The 26,248-nt window shown below is 63.8% G+C and overlaps 2 protein-coding genes across 7 annotated transcripts in view; one reads left to right on the forward strand and one right to left on the reverse strand.

Moving 5' to 3' along the window:
* Positions 1-11,520, forward strand: part of EVA1C (eva-1 homolog C) — a 37,005-nt gene extending 25,485 nt beyond the window's left edge. For 2 of the 5 annotated variants that reach the window (XM_059686318.1, XM_059686319.1), the window contains exons 5-8: positions 3,929-4,072; positions 7,186-7,272; positions 8,796-8,885; positions 10,268-11,517. In XM_059686318.1, the coding sequence (XP_059542301.1) occupies positions 3,929-4,072; positions 7,186-7,272; positions 8,796-8,885; positions 10,268-10,644 (698 nt within the window). In that variant the 3' untranslated portion in view covers positions 10,645-11,517. Of the gene's footprint in view, positions 1-3,928; positions 4,073-7,185; positions 7,273-8,795; positions 8,886-10,267 lie in introns of all 5 variants that reach the window. The other 3 variants (XM_059686322.1, XM_059686323.1, XM_059686320.1) reach the window with 3 other exon arrangements.
* Positions 11,521-19,128: 7,608 nt separating this feature from the next.
* Positions 19,129-25,827, reverse strand: CFAP298 (cilia and flagella associated protein 298). Of its 2 annotated transcripts, XM_059686327.1 has the most exons (8): positions 25,537-25,827; positions 24,989-25,111; positions 23,916-24,083; positions 21,828-21,895; positions 21,357-21,515; positions 20,512-20,643; positions 19,656-19,751; positions 19,129-19,401 (listed from the first exon to the last, which is right to left on the reverse strand). In XM_059686327.1, exons 1-8 carry the CDS (start codon positions 25,673-25,675, stop codon positions 19,291-19,293), a joined length of 996 nt encoding a protein of 331 aa, XP_059542310.1. In that variant the 5' UTR covers positions 25,676-25,827; the 3' UTR covers positions 19,129-19,290. The 2 variants fall into 2 exon arrangements, with proteins under 2 accessions (XP_059542310.1, XP_059542311.1); XM_059686328.1 differs by lacking the exon at positions 24,989-25,111 and having other exon boundaries at positions 25,537-25,825.
* Between the last annotated feature and the right edge of the window lie 421 nt (positions 25,828-26,248).

The raw sequence follows: 26,248 nt of genomic DNA on the forward strand, positions 1-26,248 counted from the left end.
GATGTTAACCCCCACCTGTGATGGTTAACCCCTCACCTGTGATGGTTAAACCCCCCACCTGTGATGGTTAAACACCCACCTGTGATGTTTAACCCCCCCCACCTGTGATGGTTAAACACCCCACCTGTGATGGTTAAACCCCCACACCTGTGATGGTTAAACACCCACCGTGATGGTTAACACCACCTGTGATGGTTAACCCCCACCTGTGATGGTTAACCCCCACCTGTGATGGTTAACCCCCACCTGTGATGGTTAAACCCCGCCTGTACCTCTCCCTGGAACGCCCAAGGCACTGAGCTGCGTTCACCAGCATCTACCAGGAGCTGCTTAACAGGCTAAATTGCTACAATGTATTCATGGGCCCCAGTGAACGGGAACATTGAGCTAAAAGAGACCCTGCGTAGTAACATGTCTGATCGGGAAAAAGCCTAAACGCCCTCCCCCACAGGCAGGCCTCCCCGGGAGCAGAGCGCCGTCACCAGGCAGCAGAGCGCCGTCACCAGGCGGCGCCCAGGCCCAGGCCGTGTCCGTGGCGTGTCACCTGCCGGGTGGGATGCTGGGCGGTGTTGGAGGCAGACCACACCCAGGCCGGCCGAGGGGGCCGCCGGCCGCGCTGCCTTAGCTCTGGGGAGAGGGCTCCGTCTCGCTGCCCGGCCGTCAGGTGGGCAGAGGTGAGGGGCACCCCAGCCGCGTGTCCCAGGAGCGACCAGCGAGTCCCGCACCCCGTCCCCTCCCAGGTAACAGGCGTGTTCAGAACGTCACCCCTCCTCCCTCCTCCGGCCTCCGTGTCAGGACAAGGGACCCCTCCCTGGTCCTCGGGGGAGCGTCCCTGTGCCGGGCCAGCCTGTGCGCCCAGGTGGCCGAGGCCGATCTGCTCAAGGCCCCGGACACCCGAGGGCCCACCTGGTCTGTCTGGACACGGCGGCTAATAAAGCGCCCTGGGACTCGGACCTCTTTCTGCAGAAGGGACTCCATTTCTTTCTCTTTTTAAAGAATTATTTCAGAGAAGAAGGGAGAGGGAGAGAGAGAGAAACATCCATGAGGAAAGAGAATCACGGACCGGCTGCCTCCTGCACGCCCCCCACTGGGGATGGAGCCCGCAACCCGGGCCTGTGCCCTGACCGGGAATCGAACCTCCTGGTTCATAGGTCAACGCTCAACCACGGAGCCCGCCAGCCACGGGGGTGGGGGGGCTCCATTTCCTCACACTGGGAGGCGGCCCCGTTCCTCAGGCTGAACCCCACGCAGCCCCCAGGGCCACCGGAGCATCTGGTTTAAGCTCCTGGCTGAGCGGATGAGTCAGCCCCAGGAGGTGCCCCTGCGGCCGGAGGCTCCCCTTCGGGGGGCGCCGCGTGCGTGGAGCTGAGCCCCCAGTGGTGCCGCCGGCGGCCGCGGTGGATGGCCGCGGTGGATGGTCGCGGTGGATGGCCGCGGCCGGAATGCAGGCCGGTGTGGTCCCAGCTCCTGACCTCCCGGGAGATCGGAAACCCATTTCTGTTTTCTTTTCATGTGAAATGTTCCAACTTTCAAAACACTGGGAGCCAAACCAAACATGCCTGCAGGCCACATCCGCACCACGGCCGTGTGTGTGTGTGTGTGTGTGTGTGTGTGTGCGTGTGCGTGTGTGTGTTCCGCCCGCAGCTCCCACAGGACCGCAGCCCCCCGTGGAGGAGGGGGCAGGGCCTCTCCCGGCTCAGAAAGGTCACGGGGCCTCGGGAAGGTCACGGGGCTTTCCCTCCTGCTCAGTGGCTCCAGGGCTCAGGGGGGCCTGGCGGTGGGGAAGCAGCGCCAAGCGGCTCCGGCCCTCAGACCGGGGGGGGGGGGGCAGCGTGTCCAGGCCTCACTGAGGGCCGGTCACTGTGGTCACCGGGTCCTCCTGTGCAACACCCGCCCCCCCCCCCCCCCAGGCAGCAGGAATGAGAGCGAGGCAGCAGAGCTCCTGGTGGAGGAAGAGATCTCTGTTCCCCTTTCATTTTGTTAATCCTCACCCGCGGGCATTGCCCACTGATTCTCAGAGAGAAAGGAAGGGAAGAGAGAGAGGGGGGGGAACATGGATGCGAGAGGCACATCCATTGGCTGCCTCCCCCGTGCCCCCCACTGGGGATCACACCCCAGACCTAGGCATGTGCCCCGACCGGGAGTCAAACCCGTGACCCTTCCAGGCACAGGCCGACGCTCTAACCGCTGAGAACTGGCCAGGGCAAGATTTCTTTTTGTTTTTAAATACATTTTTATTGGTTTCAGAGAGGAAGGGAGAGGGAGAGGGAGATAGAAACATCAGTGATGAGAGAATCATTGATCGGCTGCCTCCTGCACGTCCCCTGCTGGGGATCAAGTCCACTACCCAGGCCTGTGCCCTGACCAGGAATTGAACCCTGACCTCCTGGTTCACAGGTCGATGTCAACCACTGAGCCACCCGGCCGGGCCCACTTTAAAACTCCAGGGCTCCAGGCAGGTCCCTGCTGGGCGTCCCCTGGGACACTCCGTCCGGCCGCAGTTACATTTCCTGGGTGGACGCCTGGGACTCGGCTGTTTCCTTAATAAGAGAAGGAGAACCCGCCGTGGCCTCAGAGGGGGAGCGACGGGCATCCCAGGGCCACGTGCGGGCAGGCCCGGGCTCCTCAGGCGAAGATCCAGGCGCCAGGGCTCCCGCTGCCAAGACAGCCTGGGAGCAGCCGCCATCACCTAAGGACACGCGGGTTCCGAAGGCGCTCGCTCAGAGCCAGCGTCAGGCAGCAGCCAGGAGACCAAAATGGAGGGCCACCTCGTCATCACATGTGGTGGGGTGGGGCACCTTGTCATCACATACAGGGGGGAGGGCCACCTCGTGTTCACATGCAGGGGGGAGGGCCACCTCGTGTTCACATGCAGGGGGGAGGGCCACCTCGTCATCACATGTGGTGGGGTGGGGCACCTTGTCATCACATACAGGGGGGAGGGCCACCTCATCATCACATACAGGGGGGAGGGCCACCTCATCATCACATACAGGGGGGAGGGCCACCTCGTCATCACATACAGGGGGGAGGGCCACCTCGTCATCACATGCAGGGGGGAGGGGCACCTCGTCATCACATGTGGGGGGGTGGGGGCAGGGAAGGTCGGTGGCCAGGAAGAGAGCACACAGAACCAGGCTGGGAGGGAAAGACGGCTTTATTTTTTAAAAAATATTCTTAAAATATATCTTTATTGATTTCAGAGAGGAAGGGAGAGGGAGAGAGAGACAGGAACATCAGTGATGAGAGTCACTGATCACCGAGCCACGCCCGCCGGGCCGAGTGGCGTGACTCACCGAGGCAGGTCTGCGCCCTGGGCACCGTGGGAGCGAGGGGCTTCATCCTGTGAGAGTGCGGGACCCAGAGTGGCCTTCAGGCCCCAGAGGACCACGTAGCAGGGGGAGCAGGCCCCAGGCAGTCGGGCTGGCACACCCTGGGCCACCCTGAGCTCCGGCCGTTTGTAGGAGACAGCGTTTTAACGTGGGCCCGCCCGTGTGGCTTGGGTGAGTGTCGACCCAGGACCCAGGAGGTCAGGGTTCGATTCCCGGCCAGGGCACAGGCCCGGGTTGTGGGCTTGATCCCCCGTGGGGGTCGTGCAGGAGGCAGCCGGTCCATGATTCTCTCTCATCACTAATGTTTCTCTCTCTCTCTCTCTCTCTCTCTCTCTCTCTCTCTCTCTCCTTCTGAGGCACGCCGTGGTACTTGGCCCACGCTGGGGGCCGGCTCCTCCGTGGTCCGTGGCCATCTGGGGGCTGGCTCCTCCGTGGTAGGTGGCTCACGCTGGGGGCCTTCCTGAGACAGGAGTCATCAGAGCCACTGTCCACATGAGACAGCCCGGCCGGTGTACTCATTCCCCGGACACAGCGTGGGCCATGGGGCGCCGTGTGCCGGACGCACCCTAACGCTCTCGCTGCTGTTCCGCCTGCAGACTGCTTGTCCTACTCGGCGTCGCACGTGCTGGCCCGGAGGTGCTACGGGCGGCAGAGATGCCGAGTCCTCGTCGACGACCACCACTTCGGGAGCCCCTGTCTGCCCGGAGCCAGGAAATACCTCACCGTCGCCTACGCCTGCGGTAAGATCATCCCCTCAGCCCGGGCGGCCTGCCCGGAGGAGGTGGCCGTGACAACCAGCGCAGCTGCCGCCAACCAGCCCAGTGGCTCTGCTCCTGAAACCGTCGTCCCCCCAGAGGGCCCAGGGCCCCTTCTCGGGCTTTATTGCTGTTGATGACGCGCTCACCCGATAAGCAGCCGAGTTTGGTCCAAATCCGCGTTAAAGCTCTGTAGCAATCGGATCGGCAGCCAAGGGGGAGGGTGGGGAGGGAACGGACAGGGCGAAGCTGATGTCACCGAGAGCAGCGATCTTCATCTGGGCTCGTAGGAGGCGCCGACGTTTGGGGGGGGGGGGCGTGCGAGGCCATGGGAGCATCGCTGTCCCTCCGGTTGTGCTTTTAGGCCCCAAATGACGGATTTCCGGGGCTGCAGCCGCCGTTCCAGCCACAGCCCCCGGCGCCGAGTCAGCAGGCCCAGTGCCGGCCCTGCAGCAGTGAAATACGACAGGACACGGTTGTCCTAGTGTCCAAGGAACCACGTGCAGGGCTGGGCTCGCTGGACTGCGGTTTCACAAAACGACTTAAAAGGAAAGCAGCAGCCGGTCTTCTCGGGGGTGAGGCGGGTTCTGGTCCTGTGAGCCTGCCGCGTGGACTGTTGTTTTTAAGGAGCATAAAAGCAAAGGGTGAGCCCTGTCCGGTGTGGCTCAGTGGATAGAGCGTCGGCCTGGGGACTGAAGGGTCCCAGGTTCGATTCCAGTCAGGGGCATGTACCTTGGTTGCAGGCACATCCCAGTAGGGGGTGTGCAGGAGGCAGCTGATCAATGTTTCTCTCTCTCATCGATGTTTCTGGCTCTCTACCTCTCTCCCTTCCTCTCTGTAAAAAATCAATAAAATATATATTTTCTTAAAAAAGCAAAGGGTGAGCCCAGCCCGCAGGGCTCAGTGGTTGAACACCGACTTAGGAACCAGGAGGTCAGGGTTCGATTCCCAGTCCAGGCACATGCCCAGGTTGCAGGCTCCATCCCCAGTGGGGGGCGTGCAGGAGGCAGCAGGTCCATGGTTCTCTCTCCTCATTGATGTTTCTGTCTCTCTCCCTAAAATATTAAATATAAACATTTTTTTTAAAGAAGTTATTTTTAAATGTATTTTATTGATTTTTTACAGAGAGGAAGGGAGAGAGCTAGAGAGTTAGAAACATCGATGAGAGAGAAACATCGATCAGCTGCCTCCTGCACACTCCCCACTGGGGATGTGCCCGCAACCAAGGTACATGCCCTTGACCGGAATTGAACCTGGGACCCTTCAGTCCACAGACTGACGCTCTATCCACTGAGCCAAACCAGTCAGGGCAAATATAAACATATTTTTTAAAAGCCCCGGTGGCCCTTCCCTGGGGCCCGACCGCTAACTGGTCGCAGCGGCTGCACGCGCCTGCCCCGTCTAAAGGGGCCTCCCCACCGACGGGGACGTTGGTGCGAGGAGCCCAGAGGCTGTCCGTGAGGAATGTCCAGGCGAACCCCTCAGTGAGGGCGAGGGGTGGGCCCGGGAGCAGTTGGAGCTGGTTGAAGCCGAAAGGGGTGGGTGGAAGGTGGGGAAGTTTCCGTGGTTCTCACAGCCTACAGGACAGATGCAGGGAACCGGGTGCTGGGGACTCAGGGCCTGGAGGGCTTCCCGGGGGAGGTGGCGTCTGAGGCCAGGGAGATGCGGGCGTGTAGGCGTCAGCGCAGTGATGCAGGGGAGGGCACACGGCACACGCAGGGCTGGGAGGTGAGAGCTGGTGGGGGGCTGGGTGGGGTTGAGCCTGGCTCTGCAGGGCACGGGCCACGGCCACGGAAGGACTTCCTCAGGGGACACGCCATTTGCGTTTTAAAAAGAACAGCCTCCCTGTTGGTAGCTTCCTTCCCCTGCTGCTCCGCCTCAGGCTGGGTGTGAGCCTCGGGGAGTGAGCGTGGCTGGCCTTTTGCTTTTCTCCCACTGCCCCTCAAGTCTGACCTCCAGCCACACTCTGGACTCGCTGGCTGTAGACTTTCCTCCGCAGAGGCCTGGAGGCCGGAGCCCTGGCCCAGCTCCCCTTGGCTCCGCAGGGAGGCTTCTCAGCAGACCTGTAGCCACGGTCCCCGGTCCCCGAGAGTCACCAGCTCAGGGGCATGGCCAGCACTGCCCCCCAACCTCCTGGGAGCACAGAACTCATGGGGCCCCAGCCTGGCAGCTCTCGAGGACCCGGCCAGGCAGGCGGAGGGGCTGGGATGTGGGCAGCAGGGAATACGGTGCCAGGGTTTGCAGGTGCCGCGACCCGCCGAGGGGGAGGAGCAGGTGACAGAGTAGAGTCTTTACGCGCAGAATTCTTAGGGCCCGAGTTCATCCTGCGACGCTTCTCTCTTTTTTCTTTACTGTTTTTTTTTAATCCTCACCTGGGAATATGTTTATTGATTTGAGAGGAAGAACAAGAAAGAGGAGGAGGAGGAGGAGGAGGAGGAGGGGGAGAGGAAGAGGAAGAGGAAGAAGAAGAAGAGAGAAACATCCATCAGTTGCCCCCCGCACCCCCGACCAGGGGTGGAGCCCGAAGCCTGGTGTGAGCCCTGACCAGGACCCGGACCGCGACCTGGTGCACCGACGACGCTCCAAGCACCGAGCCCCCGGCAGGCCAGGCTCCTTTCCTAACGGCTCCGCCGACCCCTCGACACAGAGTTTTCTTCAAGGTCCAGTGCCCTCCAGACCCCTGAGACTCACCGTGTCTGGTTTCACCCGAGGACGCCAGGGGGCCGGCCTGGGGGCGGCCGTCGTCCTAACCCTTAAGGCAGCGGGTTCCCACAGCGGCCGCCGTGCTGGACTCTGGTCGGGGCACCAGCCTCTCCCGTGGGCTGTCCCCGTGGCGTGGCTTTTTCTGGCGGATCCGTGGGACCCGCGTGTCACGTTCTGAGGTTCGTCCCCGTGGTGGTGGCAGGTGTGTTCTGCAGCGAGAGAGGCACCAGGCTCTGTTGACTTCCTCTCCGGCTGTCATGGTGAACGCTGCACAATCAGCCCAGGACGGCCTCTCTGGGGTCAGGCGGTCACTGGCGTGAGTGCCCCTGACGCGCCGTGACCCACGCCCCGGTGGGAACTGAGTGTTTAATCTCGTCTCTCTTTCTGGCTCTTAGTGCCCAGGAGCATCCTCACAGCAGTGGACCCCGCCCTCGCTGACCAGGACCCTTCCCTGAGGCAGGAGGACGAGGACGGCGGCCACGGTAACGTGCCGGGCTCGCTGGGGTCTCTCGGCAGGGGCCCGGCCGCGGGCGGAGGGAAGGGGTGTCGCGGGCCGTGCAAAGGCGGCCAGTGGGGGCCAGCACTTCATTTCGCTTTTTAAGTTCCCACCCAGAATAAGTCCTCCCCCCATTCCACTCTCTTTCCTGAAAGAAAAATCAAATGGAAACAGACACCTGCACAGAACACACGCGGGATCCTGCCGGGGCTGCTGGCTCTGATCGCGCTGCGCCTGGGCGCCCGCGCCTCCTGGAGGCCCCCCGGGCTTCTGCTCATCAGACCCAGGATGGAGCTCTGCCCTGGGCTCCCGGTAGAACTGGCCAGCCCCTGTGGAAGCTGCGGAGCTCTGGGCGGGGAAAGGTGGTTTTTTCATATTTTTATTGATGTCAGAGAGGAAGGGGGAGGGAGAGAGAGAGAGAAACGTCCATGATGAGAGAGAATCATGGACCGGCTGCCTCCTGCACGCCCCACACTGGGGATCGAGCCCGCAACCCGGGCCTGTGCCCTGACCGGGAATCGAACCCTGACCTCCTGGCTCATAGTTCGATGCTCAACCGCGGAGCCACGCCGGCCAGGGGTGAGGAACGTTGTGTGTTACGTCCGTAACATGGGTGAGGTCTTTGCCCCCTACATGTGAAAACACGCTGGATGTGCACATGACAGGGCAGCACCGAGCAACAGAAACCCTCTCTCAGCTCACATTTGGGATCATTATGGCCGGCGTTCCCCAGCCCCCAGGCTGCCCCGCCCACTGCTCTCTCTAGTCCCGTGACCGCCCGCCCCCCCAGCAGCCTCTGACCCCCCCCCCCCCCGTGCCCTCCTTCCTCTGAGGCTCGGGCCCCGTCTGACATCCCAGAGCTCCGTGGATGCTCCATCGGGAGCCCCAAGCCGGCGCCAACGTGGAGCCAGGATCCAACTGTCATTCCGAGAAACGTGACCCAGCACGGCCGCCCGTCTCACGGGGCTGGCTTCCCGGTGCTCACAGAGCAGCCGCGGGGCGAAGTCGGACGTTACTAGACGCGACACGCGCGTTGCCACTGGGACAGGAAAACAGATTCGCTCCCGTCGGCAGGGGCGGTGAGCGGCCGGAGTCAGCCAACGCGGCTTAGCGCTCCCAGCCCTTCCTGTCTCACGTCTGCGGGCCCCGACTTAACGCTCTTCCTGGCTTAGCCTTTGTTTGATTTTTGTTTTGTTTTGTTAATCCTCACCTGAGGGTATTTTTTCTCCATTGATTTTTAGAGAGTGTGGAAGGGAGGGAGGGAGAGAGAGAGAGAGAGAGAGAGAGAGACATCCATGTAAAAGAGACACATCGCCTGGTTGCCTCCCGCACACGCCCCCACAGGGCCGGGGATCTAACCTTCTGGCCAGGCTCGTGCCCCTGACTGGGAACGGAACCCATGACCCTCTGGGGCGCGGGCCGACGCTCCAACCACTGGGCCGCACGGCCAGGGCGGCGTGGAGGTCTGTGGCCGCTGCGCCTCACGCCCTGCACTTCGTTATGACCCAGGTGTCAATGCCGACCCCAGCGAGTCGCGGGTCCCGAGGAAGGACGGGGTCCTCGTCAGCAGCTCCCTGGCAGCCTTCGCCTACATCAGAGGTGGGTCGGGGGCGGGCGGGCGCGCCCTCAGGGAGCTGGCGAGTCACTGGGTTCACAGACTCCGCTGGCCGGGAAACGACTTCACACCTCACGTTGACTGTGCATTGCGTCTGCTGGGATCTGGAAACACAGAGGCCTGGATTCAGGTCCAGCTCAGCCGGGCGACCAACAGAACCGCTGGGGGCGGGGGGGTGGCAGACGGGAGAGTCACGTGTAGGGACAGGCTGCAGGGGAACCGCTGGGGGCGGGGGGGTGGCGGGCAGGCGGGAGAGTCACCGTGAAAGGGGCGGGCTGCACGGGCATCCTGTGCTTTGAGACGCAGGCGCCGAAGGAATGCGTTTCCAGCTGGAATCGGGGGAAGGGCCTGGGATTAGCGTGTTCCCCCCTGAGCTGGGGAACGCTGGGTCAGAGATCGCTGAGTCCAGGAACAGGTCGTGCCCTGCGAAGACAGAGCCCCTGTCTGAGTCACCCGCTACCTCGCACGGCTGCCAAGTTTCCCCGGATAATCTCCCCTGAGGGCCAGTGGTTCGCAGCCTGCTGGCGGGCAGAGCCCAGCCTGTCCCGGCGAGGGGAGGGCACGGCCCACCTGGGCACGGGCCGCAGTTTGGAGCGCTGGCTGCAAGTTCTGGCAGCACCCGCCCGACCGTCCCGGGAGCCACACCCTCCGGGGCCTTTTTTTATATATAAATATGTTTTTATTGATTTCAGGGAGGAAGGGAGAGGGAGAGAGAAACCTCAGCGATGAGAGCGAATCATGGATCGGCTGCCTCCGCACGCCCCCCACTGGGCTTCGAGCCCACAGCCCGGGCCTGTGCCCTGACCGGGAATCGAACCCGGAACCCTTCAGTCCGAAGGCTGACACTGAGCCGTGCTGGCTGGGCTGTATTTTCTTTTTAATCTAGAAGGACTTAAGCTTTGCTTACATCACATACTGGTTCCTACGTGCACATTTAAACTTTCCGTATAAATTAATTTTTCAACGTTTATGACTACTGGTAGCTGACAGTTTACTGAGCATCTACTACACGTCACGGAGTGTTCTGGTAGCTTTATAGGAATCAGTTCACTTCGTCATGAGAACTCTAACGGGAAGGCGCTGTTGGAAGCTGCGTCACAGAGAGGGTGTGTGTCCTGCAGGAAGTCACACAGCGAATGAGAGGCACACCTGAGTTTGACCTCAGGGGCGGGACCCCCTCTGCCCCGTGTCCTCTCACGGACATACACGCAGTGACTCTGCTCCAAACCTTTTTTTTTTAATCCACGGGGGTCTGTGATCGCTGAGGACGCGTGGTCTGCGGGACACTGCCCAGGCCTGGCTTCGGCGCTAGCCTCCTGCCTGGGCCCTCCCCGCCCTCGCCCCTGACCTGCCCTCTCCCCCACAGCCCACCCCGACAGGGCCGCCCTGCTGTTCGTGTCCAGCGTCTGCGTTGGCCTGGCCCTCACGCTGTGCGCCCTGGTCGCCCGAGTGTCCTGCGCCAGGGACCTGCGGGCGCTGCGGGGGGCGCGGGAGCGCCTGGTGGCCGGAAGCGACGGGGCCTCGGAGGACAGCGAGGACGCAGAGGGGAGCGAGGACTCCTCCGCCCCCAGCTTCCCCGGGGAGCTGTCGGGGTTTCGCAGGACTCCGTGCCCTGCGTACACGTCCATCGAGGCCGCGGAGCTGGCGGAGAGGATCGAGCGCAGGGAGCAGATCATCCAGGAAATATGGATGAACAGCGGCCTGGACGCCTCGGTGCCGCGGAGCGCCGGCCCCTTCTACTGAGCTACTGAGCGCGGCGCCTCGCGGCCCCTCGACGCCCCTCGACGCCCGAGCTGAGCGCGGCGCCGGCCCCTGGACGCCTGACCTGAGCGCGGCGCCGGCCCGGCCTGGCTCACTCGTACCTTCTGTGAAGGAGACTGGTGCCCCCGGACCCGGAGAAGCCGACGCGACTGCAGGACCTTTCCGGTGTCCGCAGCGCGTCCCTCACAAACCGGAGGGCGGCTTCGATCTCCGTATTTATTGAGGTTCCCGTCTACACGGGACACGATTACCGTTCACACCGATTGAGCGATCACGCCGCCTGTCCCACGCTTTCCTGGTGCCGTCACCAGCCCACGGCGACCGCAGGCCCCTCTTCCTGGTGGGCAGGCGGCCACCGTCCAGCCAGCAGCTGCACTGTCGCCAGGACGCACGCAGTCACCGCTGGCGGGTTTTAAACAAATATTTTTATTGATTTCAGAGAGGAAGGGAGAGGGAGAGAGAGAGAAACATCGATGATGAGAGAGAACCATGGATCGGCTGCCTCCTGCGCGCCCCACACTGGGGATCGAGCTGCAACCCGGGCCTGTGCCCTGACCGGGGATCGAACCCTGACGGGGAGTCGAACCCTGACCTGGTTCGTAGGCCGATGCTCACCCCTGAGCCGCGGCCGGGCTTGCCGGCGGATTGAAGCACTAACATTACCTGACAGAGCAGGGGAGGCGGCGACATCTTTCTCCAACGGCAGATGCTAGAAGGCTGGGCGTCTGCGTCCCGGCCGGTGTCTGCCGACCCTGCTCCGGGGCTCAGGGGCAGCCGTAGCCGATCCATGATGAAAGCCACCGTGTTCCAATAAAACTTTATTTATACACAGTGATGTTCGAATTCATTGTCACATGTTGCATGTTATTCTTAAGCCTCAAGTGCTCCCTGTCTTGCCCTTTACAGGAAAATTCCACCTGCTACTTTAGAGGCTAAGATGGCGGGACTTCCAGTGGGAAAGGGTGGGCCAGGCTGCCTGGCAGCTCCGTGCCCAGGGCCAGGGGTTACCTTCAAATTGTCGCAAAAACCCCCAACCACACGCACGCACACACAAACGCACACTCACACACACACACACACATCACACACATGCATGCACACAAACACACATGCACTTGCACACTCACAAACATGCACACACTCACGCGCGCACAATACACATGCTCGCATGCACACATACGCACACACATGTGCATGCACATACATGCGTGTACATAACCCCTTTTCCCCTCTGAGTGCAGGGGTGGCGTGCGAATAGGATGACACAGGTGTGAGGTTGCATGTCCATGGCCCGGAGTGACGCTGCCTGTGCAGTGATGGGGCCTCCCGGGCCCGCTGGTCCCGCAGGAATGGGGCTCCCCGTCCCGTCTCCCCCTGCAGACGCTCCCACCGCGAGTCACTGAGTCGCTGTCGGTGATGAGATCGGCTGTCGGGGTGTCACCGTGCTGTGTGCATGTGGCCCCCGTTTCCCTTAGTGACGCCCCAAAACACAGGAGCAGCGAGGCTGGCGATGCAGAGCCGCCACAGAGAAGCCGGAGCAGGCGGGCGTGGCAGGCGTGGCAGGCGTGGCGGGCGTGGCGGGCACGCTGCCATGGGGGCCAGACACCCGCGGGGGTCCAGAATGCCTCCCCCATCGGTGCGGGGGGCTGTGCTCCTCCTGAGAGCGGCCCTTCAGGGAGTCCCAGGCCAGGACCCCCTCTCGGTGAGGGCTGTGGACGGGGTCCTGCTGGCACTGTCACCCCAGCCTCAGGGGCGCCAGGCCTGGGGGACGCTGGGCACCGTCCCCGTGGCAAGTGGGGTCAGGGAAGAGCCAGCTGCCCACTGGCGTCTGCTGGGCCTTGGAAAGCGGTGCCCGCACAGCCCTTTCGGGCTGCCCTGCCCCACGGCCCCTCCGCCCAGGTGGGGGCACCCAGGCCAGCTGCCGAGGCCCTGGCACACGGGCGGGCGGACTGAGCGCTCTCACCCCCCTCCCCTGGCTGCTCCTGCTCCCGGGGCGCGCTGTCTAGGGGGCACCTCCTGAGAAGCACCCCAGCCCTGGCGCCTTCACCCCACTCGGACCCCGCCAGACCCGGGAGGCTGACGTCAGCCCGTCGGAGGCGCCTCTGCCCCCGCCCTGGGCTCGGGACCTCGCTGTGCTGCCTCTGGCCTCTGACCGGGTTCCGGCTTGGTCTCGGGGTGGCCTGTCGGTGCCTTCGTCCCCTCACCTGCGAAAGGGGCGTCATCCCCACAGCTCCTTCCCGGGGGGCTCGGGGCCGCAGCTCCTACGGGTGGGGGCGGGGAAAGGGGCCCGGCCGGCGGGCCCCGCGCTGGGGGATCGGGCGGCCGGAGGCCCCGGGGAAGGAGGAGACGGCGCCCAGGCTGCCTCCTGCGCGGAGCCCTAGCCGCACGGGCTCGTCAGTGACATCAGCCACCGCTGACCTTGAACTCCACGGGCTTGAGCTTCCAGGGCCCACTTCTACGCAAAATGTTTCCAATAAATGCATTTTCTCTTCATTCTGATTTTTAAAATATATTTTTTACTTGATTTCAGAGAGGAAGGGAGGGGGCGGAGAGAGATAGAAACATTAATGATGAGGGAGAATCATGGATCAGCCGCCTCCTGCACGCCCCACACTGGGGACCGAGCCCGCAACCCGGGCCTGTGCCCTGGGCCGGAATAGAACCTGGGACCCTTCAGTCCGCAGGCCGACGCTCTGTCCACTGAGCCAACCAGCCAGGATTTCCTTCTGATTTTCGTGGTTCCTATCTTTTCCTTTTCCTGGTTTACTTTGTTGTAAGGACACAGTACATGACACAGGCACAAGACACGGGGCTTCCAGTCGGCGGTAGCCAGTTGGCAGTTACCGGTCGGGGGCGTCAAAGGTTATGCGCAGACTTTCAGCGGCACCAGCGTGGGCGCCCCTCAGCCCGCGCCTCGCCAGGCTCAGCCCGCGCCTCGCCAGGCTCAGCCCCTCCTCACCCTGGTCACGTGTCAGGGCTCAGCGGGCCCTGCCAGCGGCCATGGCGGCAGGTGCTTCTGAGCTCGGTATGAGTCAGCCCCGGAGACCCCTGCCCAGCCCTGGGCCCCGCCAACCCTGTGATCAGTGAAGACCCCGGGCCAGGGGGGCCCCGGGACCCGCCCCTCCTCTGCTCACCTTCCTGGGGGCCCCACACGTCCGAGTCTCCAAGCCCGAGGCCTCTGTGCTCCCGTGCGCCTCGGTGCCCGTGCCCACGGCCGGAGCTGCAGCCTCGCTCAGGCGGGCCCCACCTGTGCAGCCCACCTGTGGCCCGTCTTGGGCGGCCCCGTCATGGGCGGCCCTGTCATGGGTGGGCCGACAGGGGCGGGGCCCTGGACTAGTTGCGCCTGATTTTAGGTGCTGAGAGCCCCCCAGCTGGTCCTAATACCTTGGCAATGAGCCAAACCCTGAGGGAGAAATGAACCCAGCGCCCCGGAGGGCGTGGCGCACGTGGCGCGGGGAGAGGCAGTGAGCACCGTCAGCGCGGACAGACGTCGAGGCCCAGCGTGGCCTGCCCCGCGGGTGGGCGGGCGGCCCCTCTCTGGGTGGCCTTTGCCCGGAGACTCCCCGCCTGGCTGGTCGCTCCTGTCGGGCCAGCAGCGAATTCAATCGGGAATTATCTCGAGCGAATGAGGCCGCCTTCCTGCTGCGAACTCGAGGGCAGGCCTCGCAGGACAAAGAGAGGAAAGCCGGTCACTTCCGACGGTCGCGGCCCAATTCCAGCCCTTTCCCTGTCCCAATGCCGAGGCCTCGGCCGGAGCCCTTTCGAGAAAAGAAAAATAGAGCCTGTCATTTCCTCTTGTTTTAAAGACGAAGGCGGCCGGGGAGGCCGGGGAGAGGAGGGGCCGTTTGCGGTCAGTGACTCAGCGGCCTGACCCGGAAACGCGGGCAGGGCGGGGCGGCCTGTGTCCCCGACGCCTCCCAGCGCAGGGAGAGGAGCACGGGCGACAATGAGCCGCAGGACGTGCTGCTAACCCGCCGAGAACTTGCCAACGGGAGGCGCCCTGGGCTCTGAGCTACTGGGCTTCCTTCCTGAGGCGCGGCCCCTGGTTGGAAGGTGCTGGGACGGGGGTGGAGGGGGGGCGGTGGGGGGAGCGCAGGGGATTCGGCTACACGCGTGGGGCCTGCATCGCCCGCTCACGGCGTGGGGCCTGCATCGCCCGCTCACGGCGTGGGGCCTGCATCGCCCGCTCACGGCGTGGGGCCTGCATCGCCCGCTCATGGCGTGGGGCCTGCATCGCCCGCTCACGGCGTGGCAGCTTCTCCCCCTGCAGAAGTTTAGGAGGAACCCAGCTGCTCTGGGGAAGTCCTGCGCTGTGTCTTAAGGCAGACACATTCTTGAAGTCAGATTGTTAAATAAAAAGTGCAAATTAGCCCTCGCTGGTGTGGCTCAATGGACAGAGCGTCGGCCTGCGGGCTGAGGGGTCCCGGGTTCGATTCCGGCCAAGGGCGCATGCCCGGATCGCAGACTCCATCACCAATAGGGGGCGTGCAGGAGGCAGCGGATCGGCGATTCTCTCTCCTCATGGATGTTTCTGTCCCTCTCTCTTCCTCTCTCTGAAATCCATAAAACGTCACCTCTCTCCTTGTCAGACGCCTGGAGAATGACCGTGAAGGCCAGGTTCAAACGTGGAATTCTCCGGCTCTCAGGGTTTGGTGCTGAGACGCGGCCGCGTGCGGGAGATGGGCCAGTGGTCCCAGCCTCGGACCCCTGTCCCTTGTGTGAGGGCTGTGCTCCATGCGTGCGGAGTGAACAGCTCAGTCCGCATGTCCGTGCTCTGCCCCCACCCCCAGGCGGCCAGCGCTCCACTGGCCTCGGGAGGCAGCCACGCTCACCGCCCGAGCTCAGCCCCGGGGGGAAGGGTGCACAGGCAGCCGGGCCTGGCAGGCGCTTACACTGACCCCGGCCTCACCTGCTCGCGCCCCCCCCGCCCCCCCCCCCCCCGTGCACATACGCACAGACACATGGTCACCTCCTCGGGCTCCCGTGTCAGGAAGCAGCCGGCTGAGCTGAGCTCTGGGCCACGCGGCTCAGCCTGCTCTGCACGCTGTCAGCGGTCCTGAGGCGACAGGGCGGCCGGGGGGGGGGGGGGGAGCCGGGAGTATTTCTCGAGCCTCTGGACCCCCCGCACTTGGCCTGTGGGCAGCTCGGTGTGATGCCCCGTGAAGTTGAACTGACAGGGGCCTCGGCCACCTGGGCTGGGGAGAGGGGTTGGGGGAGCTGATCACACCCAGGGGGCCTCCCCCAGGTTCCTCCCTGTTGGCCACGCAGGGCTCTCAGGCCAGCGCCAGGGGGGCCTGCGCAGTGGGGGGTGGGGGGGGGCACTGACTTCCCCTCCGCCCGGCCTCGCAGTGTCGGCCCGAGGCCTGCAGGGCAGCCTCACTTTCCTGAAAAGAATCGGCATTGCCTCCCTCCGTCCCTCTCATCAGACCTGTTGAAAAGCAGCCGTTCCTTCCTGAACCCCGCTTTCACTCTCTTTTAATTTTCTTTAAAAAGAAGAGGGAGAAAAGGCGACCGGGCCTGAAACTTCAAGGTTTGGCCGAAAGCCAGAGGGAATATTCATTTCAGCAAAATCCACTTGGGGCCTGAGTCAAGGTGTGAGTGTAAAACGCCCCTTTCAGCCTGAAGTTCCGCCTTCCTGCGCGTGGAGGCGGGGCCACGGAATGTCAGGGGGACACATGGCGCCCAGGAACGTGAGCCCCGAAACAGAGAGCAGGTGGTTACGGAGACGGGCTCCTGGGGGGGAGGGGGACCTGCCGGGCTGGTGTGAACGTGAGACCTGGGAGGGGTCGGCCGGCCTCACCCCGTGGGTCCCAGCCTGTCCCCGGCGGCTCTGCTGGGGGGAGGGGGTGTCACTTAGTTGTCACCTGCGCCCTGGTTGCAGCCGGCGGTGTGACTGCCTCTCACACAGGTGCCTTGTGGGGCGGGGGGCGGGGGGATCCATCAGCGCCTTCCAATTCCGGCCCCGGCAGCCCCGGCAGAGCGTCCGCGCTCCGCTCCGGAGCGGCCGGGAAGGCTCCCTTTCACTGCTCGCTGTTCATCCCTCCTCCCGGCCTTCGGTAGCTGTTGAGGGACAAGCAGAGCACTCATGTCTGTGCGTGTACCTCTGTGTGCATGTATGTATCTGTGTGCACGTCTGTGCACACATGTGTGTATGTGCATGCACGTGCATGTGCACGCACATGTACGTGTGTGCATCTCTGTGCATGTTCCCATGGGTGCATGCATCTCTGTGTGTGCACGTGCGTGTGCATCTGTGTGCGCATGTCTGTGTGGCTGTCTGTGGTCATGTGGGGCCATTTCAATGATAAATGGGCATCGGACACTAAATGTGTCGTCGTGTCCGGGTGGCTCCCTCTCGGCAGAGGCCACGCCCCAGAGACTGGGCAGCAGGGGCCGGTCACAGCCCACGGGGGGTGGGGGGGCACCAGCCAGTGAAGCACGCGGTGGGGGGTGCTCAGGGCGGCCCCAGGAGGGACGGCGGCTCCGTTGGTGGGATCGTGAGGCGCGTTGATGGCCATCCTCCCGCCACTGGGGGGACGGGGACCACGCCATGGCCCGCGGGGCTGCTCCCAGCGCTGGCCCATCCGCAGGGCCCCAGACCTGGGCTTTCCCTCCAGAACGAAGACTTTGGCCCGAACTCTGAGGTCAGAGGGGAGCCCGGCAGGCGACCAAGGCTGGGGGTGGCCTCTCATTCCCTGGCCCCCCAGGATGAAACCCCCTCCTCTGATCTTCGGGGCGCCCACCACGGTGCGAGTCTTCACAGCCTGATCCAGTCACAGAAGCAACGAGGTGGCTTGTACCCCCCCGCCCCCCGCTGTCTGCCCCGGCCCAGCTCGGCCCAGCGGGACGGGCAGCGGGGGGCCGGGTGCCCCTGCCCAGGGCCGAGGAGCAGGAGCGAGAGGAGTGGGCGGGCCGCCGGGCACGGGGCCTGCTTGGCTCACCGGGTTCCGGCAGCCGGGCCTGGGCCCTGCCCTTCTCCCGGCCTCCCGGACGCCCCGAGCTCCGCAGGCCCCGGGACCTTCCGCTGCTGCTGGCGTTTATCAGTCCTCCTGCCGTCGATCAGCAGCGGGCTCCCGGGACTCGGCAGGACGAGACTGGAGGCCGCGTCCACCCGGAGCCGAAGGCCGTGAGACTCCCCGCGCCTTGTCCGTCTCCCAAGGCGAGTGGTGGTGCTGAGGTGCTCCTGTATTTCATTCTAACGCCTCAGCAGTGGCCTTGTAGCCCTGGCCGGTGGTTCAGTGGTTAGAGCGTTGGCCCAAGCAGTTAGGACCGAAGGGTTGTGGGTTCGAATCCCGGTCAAGAGCACGTACCTGGGTTGCTGGTTCGATCCAAGGCCCTGGTCCGGGTCCGTGTGGGAGGCAACCAGTGTGTCTCTCACATTGATGTTTCTCTCTCCTTCCCTTCCACTCTCTAAAAAGCATCAATGGGAAAATGTCAATGGGTGAGGCTCCCTGCATCCCCCGCCCCCGACACACACACAGAGTGGCCTCCCGAGCGCGGTCTGCAGCGCGCCCTGGCCCTGACGCTTCGGGCCCACGTGGAGAAGCGTGGGCTCACCCTCCGGCGTGAAACGAATGAGTAAAATGTATGAAACGTCTTCAAGCCACTGGACGGCCGACAAGGAGGGCCAGGGCTCGGGCCGCAGGGGCGGACATCCCAGGGGAGCCGGAGCCGGTGGGTAACAGGATGGAAGCCGGGAGCCGAGGGCCCAGGGAGACCACGCGGCTGGAGCACCCAGGACGGGGTGAAGGACGGGACAGGCGCACAGGCACCCGCTGGCCTCCCAGTGATGAGCCTGGGCTGACGGTGGGGCCGGCTCTGTGTCCCGTCCACGGGGTCCCCAGTACTGACCCTCCCAGTGACGAGCCTGGGCTGACGGTGGGGCTGGCTCTGCGTCCCATCCACGGGGTCCCCGTACTGACCCTCCCAGTGACGAGCCTGGGCTGACGGTGGGGCCGGGTCAGTGTCCAGTCCACGGGGTCCCAGTACTGACCCTCCAGTGACGAGCCTGGGCTGACAGTGGGGCCGGGTCTGCGTCCAGGGAAGTGTCCACTTCCCACGCTCGGGAGACTGAGCTGAGAGCAGGGAGGGGGGAGCAGGGGGGAGAGCAGGGAGCTGAGCCGGGGGGGTGGGGGTGGGGGACACTGCCTGGGGACGCGTCAGGTTCCGGGTCAGAGGGCACCGACGGCCCCTCCACCTGGTGGAGCCTCAGTGGGGAGGCGACCTTCACCTCTGACCCGAGCTGCCGGGCTCCAGCCTAGGACAGACCTGCAGCCCAAGAAAACGGGAGGCGACGGCGCCCTCTAGTGGCCACGGATGCTGAGCTCTGCTCCAGGGCAGCGGCTGAGAACAGAGGCCAGGACCCCAGGACAGACAGACGGAGGGAGCGGGTCAGCCTCCGGACCCGCCCCAGGAGGCCCTCCCAGGCAAACAGCCCGAGCGGAGGGGAAGGCAGACTCTCCGAGGACGTGTTTAAGTTCTACGACCTTTAATACATTTTATCGTAAAAACTCAAACTCAGAAACTTGGAAATTCCAACGTCTTTCACAAGGACTGTGCGACCGGTCACCATCACTGTTACTATGGTTACTGTTTGCCTAGAGAGGTGAGCTCGGGCTTCTAGAAGCTTCATCTTGGTCTCCACCTGATGTCCTTCACGCCTTGAAAATGTCTTTTCAGAGCAGTGTTGTCGGCCCACGGAGAGTTCAAACACGAGTCGTCATCATTTTCCTCCAGTTTCTGGAAAGAAATGTTTTATTGAGACGGAAGATGAGCCTGTAACTCCTCCAGCCCCAGCAGGACGCTTCCGGACTCTATGGGGGGCGCGGGGCGGGGGGGCGCGGGGCTGGCAGGACCCACAGCCCAGGAGAGGCCGAAGCTCTGGAAAGCCCCCTGCAGCACTGCTGATCCCTGGGGGAAGCGAGTGTGTGTGTGTGTATGTACACGTGTGCGTGCATGTGCATGTACATGTGTGTGGACACAGGCTCCCGCACCTTGAGCTCCTCCTGCCGGCGGTGGTAGAACAGCATCAGCTGCTTCTGCTCCTCGCTGCTGATCACCGGCTCCCGGGCGGGCGCGCCCTGTCCCCTCTGCGAAGACGGGAGAGCAGGGTTAGGCCTGCGTCAGGGACGACCAGGAGGTGACAGTGAGCGTGTCACCTGCAGAGGTTAATAGGTCGACCGCAAGTCCCGGGGCCTGAGCTTCCGCCGCCCGCTCTGGCCCCCGTGGCGGACAGACCAGGGCTGGCCCACGTCAGCCTGCAGCCCAGGGGGAGGGCAGGTGGGAGATGGTTGGACGCCGCGGCCACAACAGCCCTGCAGCGCCGACCCTCCTCCCAGACGGCAGCACCAGGGGGCTGGGCCGGGCGCTCAGGCGGCTGTGCATTTCGACAAGGATTTTCACTATTATGGCCCAAGTTCTTTTAAAAAAATAAATATTTTTTATTGATTTCAGAGAAGAAGGGAGAGGGAGAGAGAGAGAAAGATCAATAATGAGAGAACCACTGATCGGCTGCCTCCTGCACGCCCCACACTGGGGATGGAGCCTGCAGCCCCGATATGTGCCCGTGACTGGAATCGAACCCGGGACACTTCAGCCTCAGGCCGATGCGCTATCCACTGAGCCAGACCGTCAGGGCAGCCCACGGTCTTAATGCTGAAATGAACACGGCCAGCCCCTCCCCTGAGAACGGCTCCCCACGCTGTCAACCGCTCCGGTTCCCGCCAGTCGGGGGGACGAAGGGGAGGTGCTTGAGGTCCAGGCCACCGGCGTCAGGAGCTTCAACGTGGAGGCGCGTCCGAAACGCGGGTCAGTGTGGAAGTGACCGGAGCGGCACGCGGGCGCGCTCACCTGCTGAATCTTGACGATGATCTTGGTCTTCTCGTTCCGGCCCACGTAGTCCGACAGCGTCTTCGTCCTCCGCAGCTCCTTGGCGGCCCACCACAGCTGCGCGTCCGGCTCCGCGATGACGCTCAGTGCGGCCTGGGCCGCGGGGGAACCGCTCAGGTCAGAGGACACACGCGCACGCGGTCTCCCCGGCGCCGGGAGCCAGGCCGGTGCCCTGTGAGCGTGGGGCCGGCTTCCAGGACCTGCCCTCCTGCCCGAGCCCCGGGGGCACGGACTCCCCACCTCTGGGCCCTCCTCGGGGAGCGCCCGCCCCGACGCTGACCTCCCTGCGCAGGGAAGGGCGAGCCCTGCTCGTCTGCACCCTCATTTGGATGCAGGCCCCTCGGAAAGGACTGGGAGGCGGCCTGGGAGGCGGCCAGGGATCCGCCGGGTCTTCAGTGGGCTCAGGGTGGTGTCTGCCGGCCCCTGTGCGCCCCCCTGTGGGAGATGCTCAGGGAACGCTCTCCCCACAGAACAAGGAAGAAACGAGACAGAAAGGGGAGAAAAGAACACGAAACAAGCGGAAGGGCTGGAACACAGAGTTCACGCAGAGGGACCTAAACGTTGGGTGCAAACAGGCACAAGGTAGGGTTCCGGCTTCCGGTGGCCCCCAAAAGGCAGCGCCTCAGTTCCTGCTGAGGGGCAGCCTCCCAAGCCTGTCCGCCCGGTGTGAGCCACGCCCTCGGCCATGCACACCACCCTCTGGCCCCCTCCCCCAGTTCAGAACTCCCCTGAGCACAAGCTGCCCCCGGAAGAGGGTGAAGGCCGGGCCCTGCTTGGGGTGAGCTCGCTGGTGGAGAGCCACACACCTGAGTTCCCGACAAGTCTTCCTTATTTTCAAACTCCATCCGGATGGGGTCGTAGGGTGGCAAGCCCATGGGATACACAATCATCACTGCCCCCCGCAGCCGGTCCAGGGCGTCCTGCACCATCTCCATGGTAACGCAGACACCGGCTTCCACTTGTTTCTGAAAGCGGCAGCCCATCAGGTCACAGGCACCGATCCAGCTCCTGGACCCAGCGCGGCGCCCACCTCGGGGCTGGCTGCTGGCTTCTCAGTTCATGCCAGGGCGGAGGGAGGAGGCAGCACGGCCTCATGCCCACGGGCTCCACAGGGAGCCACCTAGCCGCGCATCCTGCTGACTGGGGACGGGAGGGGCGGGGCGAAGGGCTGTGCCATGGGAGGAGAGGCCAGGGCCCTCACTCGCCCCTGCAGGCTTAAAAGCAGCAGGAAAGGGGGCCGGTGGGCGGGGACTCGGCTGCCCCACGGACAGGCTCACCTTGGAGATCATCGCTTTGGCTTCTTCTATCGTCTTCTTCAGGACGTCCTTCATCTTTTCGTTTGGAGCTGCAGAAACGGAGGGGGAGACGCCACCGTTAACACGTAACACGCTCCGAGCGTCCCAGCCTTCGTCCGAGGAGGGAGGGGGGGCAGGGGGGTGCGAAGGGACCGACGGCTGGCCGTGCAGACGGGTGGGTGCTCCACGCACAGGGGCAAAGGCACACAGAGCAGGAGCTGTGAGGCCCAGCACACATTTCAGCCGCGTGGTGAGTCTCTCTGGCCACCACTCAGTGTGACGGCAGCCGCAGGCGCTGCTCAGACAGGCGGGGGGCGGGGGGGCGGCTTTACAGAAGCAGGTGCAGTGGGGGTGGGCTCGGGGCCCAGAGCTGCTCAGCCCTAACGGGGAAAAGTCCTAACTTGAAAAACAACGGAGACGGAACGTCCAGACCTGAGGGAGACGGCAGGTTCCCTCCTCACGTTCGTGAGAACAGTGCTAACGAGACACTGAAAGCACCGGACAACGGAACGCTGTCTTCAGGACTGTTTTTTCACTGATGCAATTCCTTCAAAACGCAAAGACTCTCCAGGGTGAGAGCGAGTTTAGGCCTGAACAGGTATGGAAGCCAACCAGCCACTTCCCAGGCAGAGGCACAGGAAGTGCTAGAAATTCCCATTATCCCCCAAACACGTGTTTACATATGAAATGAAAAACACACATGTCTAGGTGAGCACACGCCTCTAGGTGAGCGCGCACATACTAGTACACGTCTGGGTGAGCGCGCACATACTAGTACACGTCTAGGTGAGGGCGCACACACGTCTGGGTGAGCGCGCACATACTAGTACACGTCTAGGTGAGCACACGCCTCTAGGTGAGCGCACACATACTAGTACACGTCTAGGTGAGCGTGCACACGCGTCTGGGTGAGTGCGCGTACACGTCTAGGTAAGCACACGCCTCTAGTGAGCACGCACATACTAGTACACGTCTAGGTGAGCGTGCACACACGTCTGGGTGAGTGCGCGTACACGTCTAGGTAAGCACACGCCTCTAGTGAGCGCGCACATACTAGTACACGTCTGGGTGAGCACACGCCTCTAGGTGAGCGCGCACATACTAGTACACGTCTAGGTGAGCGTGCACACACGTCTGGGTGAGTGCGCGTACACGTCTAGGTGAGCACACGCCTCTAGGTGAGCGCGTGCACACATCTAGGTGAGCACATGCCTCTAGTGAGCGTGCACATACTAGTACACGTCTAGGTGAGCACACACCTCTGGGTGAGGGCGCACATACTAGTACACGTCTAGGTGAGCGGGCAGAGACCACGCGTGCAGGACGTGTTGTATCTCTCTGCTCCTCAGTGTTGGGCGCAGCGGACAGTGTTTGCTGGTGACACTGATGTAACTGCTGCTGCTGTGCAGGTGCAGGAGTCACCGCCCCTCATCATCAGACCTGCAGGCTCAGCCACCCACTGACCGGGCGCGTCCTCTCCTGGGAGCACCGAGCGGGTGACGGAGACCCAGGGGAGACCTGGAGCTGTCACTGCCTCTTTCCCACAAACCTCTACGTCAGTGGTTCTCAACCTGTGGGTCGCGACCCCTTTGGCGGTTGAACGACCCTTTCACAGGGGTCGCCTAAGACCATCCTGCAGATCAGATATTTACATGACGATCATAACAGTAGCAACATGACAGTTATGAAGTAGCACTGAGAATAATTTTATGGTTGGGCCACCACATGAGGAGCTGTATTTAAAGGGCCAGAAGGTTGAGAACCACTGCTCTAAATGAAGCCAGTTCTGCCCACCGTAACAAAACACCCTTCCATACGTCTTCAGAGATTCCCCCCAAAACTCAGGCTGTACCATACGAAATCGCCAATGTTCAACCATGTGTGACCCACAACAATGGCAACTTCACATGGCCCATCCGATGTTACAAGCCAGCTGCGACACGAGGGAGACCGGCGCTTTCCTCGCCCCTAACCCACGGGGCCGGTGCTCCTGGCTTCGCAGGACACTGGGCTCCGCTCCTGAACACGCCCACGCCGTGGGGGTCAGGCCCGGGGCGGAAGAGCGATTACCGTGGCCGTTCCTGCGCCCCACGTCGTCCTTCTTGAACACGGCGCCTCCGCTGGGCACGCACTTCTCGCCCCACTCGTCTCTGAGCTTCAGCTCCTCAATCTGCTCGTCCGTCAGGCCTTGCATGTTCGGAGGCAGAAACACGCCGTGTTCCGCCAGCTCCTCCATTTCTTACAAACGAGAAAGACAACACGTGTTCCCGAGCGGCACGGACACCCGCGCCTCCTCGGTTAGGGGTCTGCCGGTGGCTTAGCTGCCTGACGTGTGCCAGCCCCTATGTGACCTTTAGCACATGACCTTCCTGTCCAAGGTCCGCGGAGGCGCAGAGACCGGGGAGCTCGCCCGGTCCCGGTCCCGGCGGCGGGCTGGGGGCTGGGGGCGGCGGCCGAGCGTGGCCTGTGCTCTGTGCTGTGCTCCCCGGGGCTGGGGAGGCACAGGTTGAAGTTCGCCGCCGTCTGCACAGCCCCCCACGGGCACCCACTCCCGGTGACTTCCCAACACCCACCTCCCCCGCTACAGCTGTGGCCCGAGGCTGGCTCAGGTCCGACAGCCGCTGTTTTACAGGCAACTTGAGAAAAACACTTTACGAGTCATTTACGCGAACCCACGCAGCGGGAAGACTGCAGGCAGCGGGCACCTGGGAGTGGAGACAGGACCAGTCCCCGGTTCTCTGGGGTCACGCTCGCTGCTCAGATGATGGCTTTGTCTTCTATTCCACGGTCACTCCCAAACTGTCCGCATTTTAACCTGACGATATTTCCTCCCTCTCTCCCCCCCTCCCTTCCCCCTGAACTAGAAAGGGGCACAGGGACGTGGAGACACCGCATGAGGTGGAACCGCGTGGAGTGGTCATGACCCCCCAGCCTGAGCCCCTGGCCTCGCCCCCTCCTGTGTCTGGCTCAGGCCAGGCCTGTCTGGGCGGCGGTGGACAATGGCCACGTGCAGAGTAAACGCAGGGACACCAGTGCTCTAACGTGCCCACACTCAGCGCCACATTTTCAACGGCCATTTTATAAAAATGACAAGTCGAGTCCCCTTTCTCCCCCAAATGCTTTACTTTTAAAATAACATTTACTGTGGAGCTTGTTTTGGGATAAGGACATTTTACGGATAAGCGGTAAGTATTCTTCACAAAGACAGACCACGCCCCTTCCGGCGCTCCCCAGGGCACCCCAGCTCCGTGCGTCTAGGAAGGCAGCTACGGAATTAAAATGAAATACATTTAAACGCCGCTCCGGGGCCCCTGTGGCCGGTGGACCCCTTAGGGGCGGCGCAAGCGGGGCCAGTGCCCTCGGACAGCGCCGCCCAGTGTGCGGAGGCGGCGACCAGGACATCGCGCGGGGTGGGGGGTTGGGGGGGAGGCCCCGCGGGCCTGGCTCGCACCCTGGGGGGCGGCCCGGGCCGGTCTCCCACCGCAAAGTGCTCCACTCGGGCCCCCAACACCGTCTCTCTCTTCAAACGCCAGCGCTCGCCCCGTCCCACCTGCTCTTCGCCCGGCCTCTGGGGTCCCGCCTGGGCTCTTCCCTCTCCACCCGGAGGCTCCAGGGGGCCCCCCGCAGCGCCCCAACCCTGGCCGAGACACCCAGGGCCTCCTCGGCCCCCGGCCCCGCCCGCAGGCCGCACCTGAGCAGACGCGCTGCACCTTGAGCCGCGCGTTGTAGACGCGGGCCGCCTGCTCCGTGAGCGCCCCGAGCTCCGCGCTCCCCGGCGCCCGCAGCAGGAACTGGCTCTCGTCGCCGCGCTTCACGTGCAGCAGCACCATGGCCGCCCCTCCGCCTCCGCCCGCGCGGACCGCCGCCGCCCGACGAACCGCCGCGCCGGCCGGAACCCAGGCTCCGGGGCCGCGGGGCCGCGGGAACTGCACTGGCTCCCGGAAGTGACTGTTGCCAGGAGCAACGAAGAAACACAGCGTCTTGGGGGGGCGGGGAGCGGGGAGCGGCTGCTCCAGTCCAAACCCGGGTCGGGAGGCTCCGTGCGCGGGGAGCCGGCGACCAGGCCTGGGCCAAGCGCCGCCGCCGAGACCCGCACGGAGCCCCGGTCCGACCAGACGGCGGCCTCACCCCGCCTCCGGAAGTGACTGTTGTCCGGGCAACGCTCCCAACAGACGGAGCCGCGGGGGCAGCGGTTCGCCTAGTGAGTCCACTCGCCCGGGCCGAGTCCCGGAGGACGGACGGGCGGGCGGAGGCTGTCGGGTCGGAGCGGGCGGGAGGTGAGCGCGGGCAGGGCCGGCCCCACGACACCTTCCTCGCGCCCCGGTTCAGCAGCACTTCCGCCCCCTGCAGCGCCGACTTCCGGAAACGCCCCGCTGCTTCCGGTCCGGACGCTCGGGTAGCGA

Source organism: Myotis daubentonii, chromosome 3 (genome assembly GCF_963259705.1).
Source record: "Myotis daubentonii chromosome 3, mMyoDau2.1, whole genome shotgun sequence".
NCBI lineage: Eukaryota > Metazoa > Chordata > Mammalia > Chiroptera > Vespertilionidae > Myotis > Myotis daubentonii.